The sequence below is a fragment of the Haplochromis burtoni genome, unplaced genomic scaffold (assembly GCF_018398535.1).
Source record: "Haplochromis burtoni strain Fernald_Lab_line unplaced genomic scaffold, NCSU_Asbu1 Contig_928, whole genome shotgun sequence".
NCBI classification, from domain to species: domain Eukaryota; kingdom Metazoa; phylum Chordata; class Actinopteri; order Cichliformes; family Cichlidae; genus Haplochromis; species Haplochromis burtoni.
In genome coordinates this window covers 114,608-117,985 of record NW_024583289.1, presented here as the reverse complement: position 1 = coordinate 117,985, position 3,378 = coordinate 114,608, and the positions used below count along the sequence as shown (strand labels likewise).

At 41.5% G+C, this 3,378-nt stretch overlaps 1 protein-coding gene across 1 annotated transcript; it reads right to left on the bottom strand.

The window, feature by feature from the left end:
• Positions 1 to 706: 706 nt before the first annotated feature.
• LOC102297498 (high affinity immunoglobulin gamma Fc receptor I-like) lies at positions 707 to 3,343 on the bottom strand. Its single transcript, XM_005951284.3, has 4 exons — positions 3,047 to 3,343; positions 2,723 to 2,959; positions 2,427 to 2,639; positions 707 to 2,349 (listed from the first exon to the last, which is right to left on the bottom strand). The coding sequence occupies exons 1-4, from the start codon at positions 3,195 to 3,197 to the stop codon at positions 2,273 to 2,275; spliced, it is 678 nt and encodes a 225-aa protein (XP_005951346.1). The 5' UTR covers positions 3,198 to 3,343; the 3' UTR covers positions 707 to 2,272.
• Positions 3,344 to 3,378: the final 35 nt, after the last annotated feature.

The following is a 3,378-nucleotide window of genomic DNA, read 5'->3' as shown; positions in this document are numbered from 1 at the left end:
CCTTTCACACTATCCTTATCTGCATATAATCTGCTCTTATTGCACTTACTGCTCTTGCACATCTGATTAGATGCAAACAATATTTCAGTCTCTGTTTATACATTTGTAATAACAATAAAGTTGAATCCTAATCCTAAAGTCAACAAATTCATCATTTATTCAATTAAATGCAATGGAATTTAAGGATTTATTAGATGATAATATTAAAAGACACAGAAGACAGTTACCAGGTAACATCCAGAAGCTGTTTGAAACGAGGGATAAAGGAGGGCTCGAGTGACCCGACAGAGACAAGCAGAGGAGAATGGATGGATTTAGCGTTTGAAGCGGAGGTTTTGTTGGTTTGGTCTCTTTCTAACGTGTTTATTGGGAAGACAAAGAGATGCCTGACTGACATGTGCACTGTGTGTTACTAATGACTTGAAGAAGATTTTGACTGTGTGAAACAAATCAACAGTGTCCAAATAAAGTGAATGATTAAACTCTGAATGGAACATTTAAATGAAAAAAAAAACTTTACAAAAGAGGAAGTGATGTCACAGACGTCACAGAGCAGTGTGATGTTGACTCATGTCATTGCATGCTGACCTTTGATGACTTTTGTTTAGCTCCTGTGCCGTTAAAACCATTAACTATGAAATAATCACCAGAAAAAAAAGTTTTTTTATTGAATCTTTATTGAACCTTCTGACGAAACATAAAAAACAGAACTTAAAAATGTAACATTCATTTGCATATGTGAGTTTTAATTTGTATCACATTTGCTGCATCCAGCAGGTTATTGTGTAAAATGTAAAATGACGATGTAGAAGTGTGAAAAACTCACGCATCAAATATGAGACACTTGGAGTTAAAGTTATTATTTTGCTTTTCTACAATCTGCTATTTGCTGACATGTTCAAATAATTTGTTGGTTAGTAAAGAAACAAGTTGATAAATAATGAAGTGAGATTAGGACACAGTTTGGTGCTTTCTGTCATCAAACAGGGCTGAGGAGGAAAACCAGCTCAGAGAGTTTGAAGGTTCTTCAATGACACAGTAGAAGAAGAGCTGTGAGGCCACAGTAAAGTTTCAGAACTGAACTAACTCTGTCGGAGCTTCCACAAACACTGATCAACACACTTATTAAACCTCCTGCCATCTAACCCTCGTTTTTGCTGAGTTCTCCCTGTTTTACCTTTTGGAACCTGAATCTGTTTTTTATAAATCCAAATTTGAGCCGACACACTGGACATCTCAAAAAAACTCAAAAACACAAAGTTCCTCTTCAGGGATGAAAGTAAAAAACTGTCATTTGGAATCTTAATGGAATACAATCTGGTTTAATTTTATCGTTTTATCCATGGAACTGAAAATTCATGGATCTGAGCGTTGAAATATCATTTTTTTAAAGAGGTCGTGCACACTGCTGGATTGACTGTATTTAGTCAGCCGTGGCAGAAACCTGGGATTGGTAATAAATATGACAATCTCCTAAAACTACATGGCTTTTTTTCTCCTGCTGATTAAAATAAAACCTTAACAAAGCTGAAGAACTCAAAGTGCATCAACCATTTCTTTCACCATCATTCTGTAAAACGCCGGCGAACGCTCCCAGTGTTTGATACCATATGTCCCAGTGTCTCCCTACCACTGTGGCGCAGCACATAGGTGGGCCCTGAGAAATGATCAGGTGTGCCGTGGACGATTATCTGGTTCCACCTGATTAGTCCTCGAAGTAATCGAGTAACGGGTGGAACAATTACATTCTCTTCCACTAGAGGGCAGTACAACTACCAGCTCTATTTAAATGAGTTGCCAACTGGCAGTAAAACAATCGGACCTGGTCCTGGAGAAAACTCAGACGCAGATGAAGGTCCTAGCATGAGTACTGGTCAGAAGAAAGTACAACAGGTACACTGGGGACAAACCGAGCCAATACCACTGTACCTGATGTGCAGGGAAAAACTATCAATATACTTTCTGTGATATTTTTGTTGGTGGTGTGATTTTTCTAATGTGAAATATGTGCCGCGGCTCCCAAAGGTTGGGAATCAGTGGTAAATAAATGAAATGCAGTAAATAACTTGAGAGAGGTGCACAGAGATTTCAATGTTTGAAGATGCTAACAATGTCAAACAAAGCTTTCATCCAATAATTCAGTAATTCATCAGTAGTTTGAGGGTTATTGATCGATCAGTGAACAGATCAGGTTCTGATTGAGAAACTCAGAGTGAGGACTTCAGAGTTTTCAGCTTTAAAAACATTTAATTCTATCAGAGGATCCATCCGCTCAAACATAATGCTCAGTGGTGTCATCATGCTCGTCAACATCCAATGGCATCTCCATGGAGACAGCATGTTTGTTACCTGTGGGCAGAGTGGAGAAATCAGGACAGTGCTGACGTGATCAAAGTGTTTCTGTGAGTATCTGTCTGAGTTTGTACCTGAGCTCCTGCTGCAGCAGATGGACAGGAGCAGGATGGTGCAGATGCAGTACGGGCAGAAGGCCAACAGGTGGCAGATAACTCTGATCCAAGACACAGAGGGAGAAGAAGGGGAGGAAGAGTTGGTGAGAGGAGGAAGAGTGGACAGAGAAGAACTGGCCTCAGAAACTGGAGGTGGAGGGACGGACTTTCTGAGAGTAGTTATAGGGGACCCTGCAGGACACATGATGAAACAGGTTAATGAGTCAGCTCAGCAGGTCAGGTCTTTAAACACGGAGTTATGTCAGTGTTCTGACCTCGGACCCTCAGAAAGCTCTGAGGAGATGATCCAAATGTGTTAGAAGCGCACCAGTAGAGACCTTCATCAGAGTGCCTGACATTAGGGATAACGTGTTCTGCTTTAGACCCAAGGAGACGTCCATTCATGAAGAAAAACGATGGAACTGTTTCACCACTCTTCTTCTTGCATTGCAGAGTAACATCACTTCCTGGTCTCACAGGAAGTGCAGGGATCTCCAGGATCACACCTTTTTCTGAATAGCAGGTAAACAGAGACAGACTTCCACCATCAGATTGGAGTCACACAGAGACAGAGACACAGCTGGAACATCTCACTGTACCTGAAACACTGATGGACACTTCATCGCTCTGCTGTCCAGATGAGCTTTCACACCAGAAGGTTCCACTGTAGGACGAGTTACGATCCAAAACGCACAAACTTCCACTCATCTCAGCTGCTCCACAGTCCTCAGTGGGACCTCCGCTGGTCATCTTCACTGTCCATCCATCAGCTGTCTGTCCATCATCAACACAACTCAGAGACACTGAAGAAGATCCACTGAAGACCTGCTGAAGGTTTGGACTGACAGACAGAGACACTGGAGGACAGACAGACAGATAATCACCACCAAAGAGGAGAGGACCAGCGTCACGATGATCATCAAACTTCACA

Coding starts and splice junctions, on each gene's coding strand:
- LOC102297498 (XM_005951284.3), bottom strand. CDS start 3,197: ATGACCAGCGGAGGTCCCACTGAGGACTGTGGAGCAGCTGAGATGAGT. Junction 2,960..3,046: donor AGTGTCCATCAGTGTTTCAG/GTACAGTGAGAT, acceptor CCTGCTATTCAG/AAAAAGGTGTGATCCTGGAG. Junction 2,350..2,426: donor CTGCTGCAGCAGGAGCTCAG/GTACAAACTCAG, acceptor CTCTGCCCACAG/GTAACAAACATGCTGTCTCC.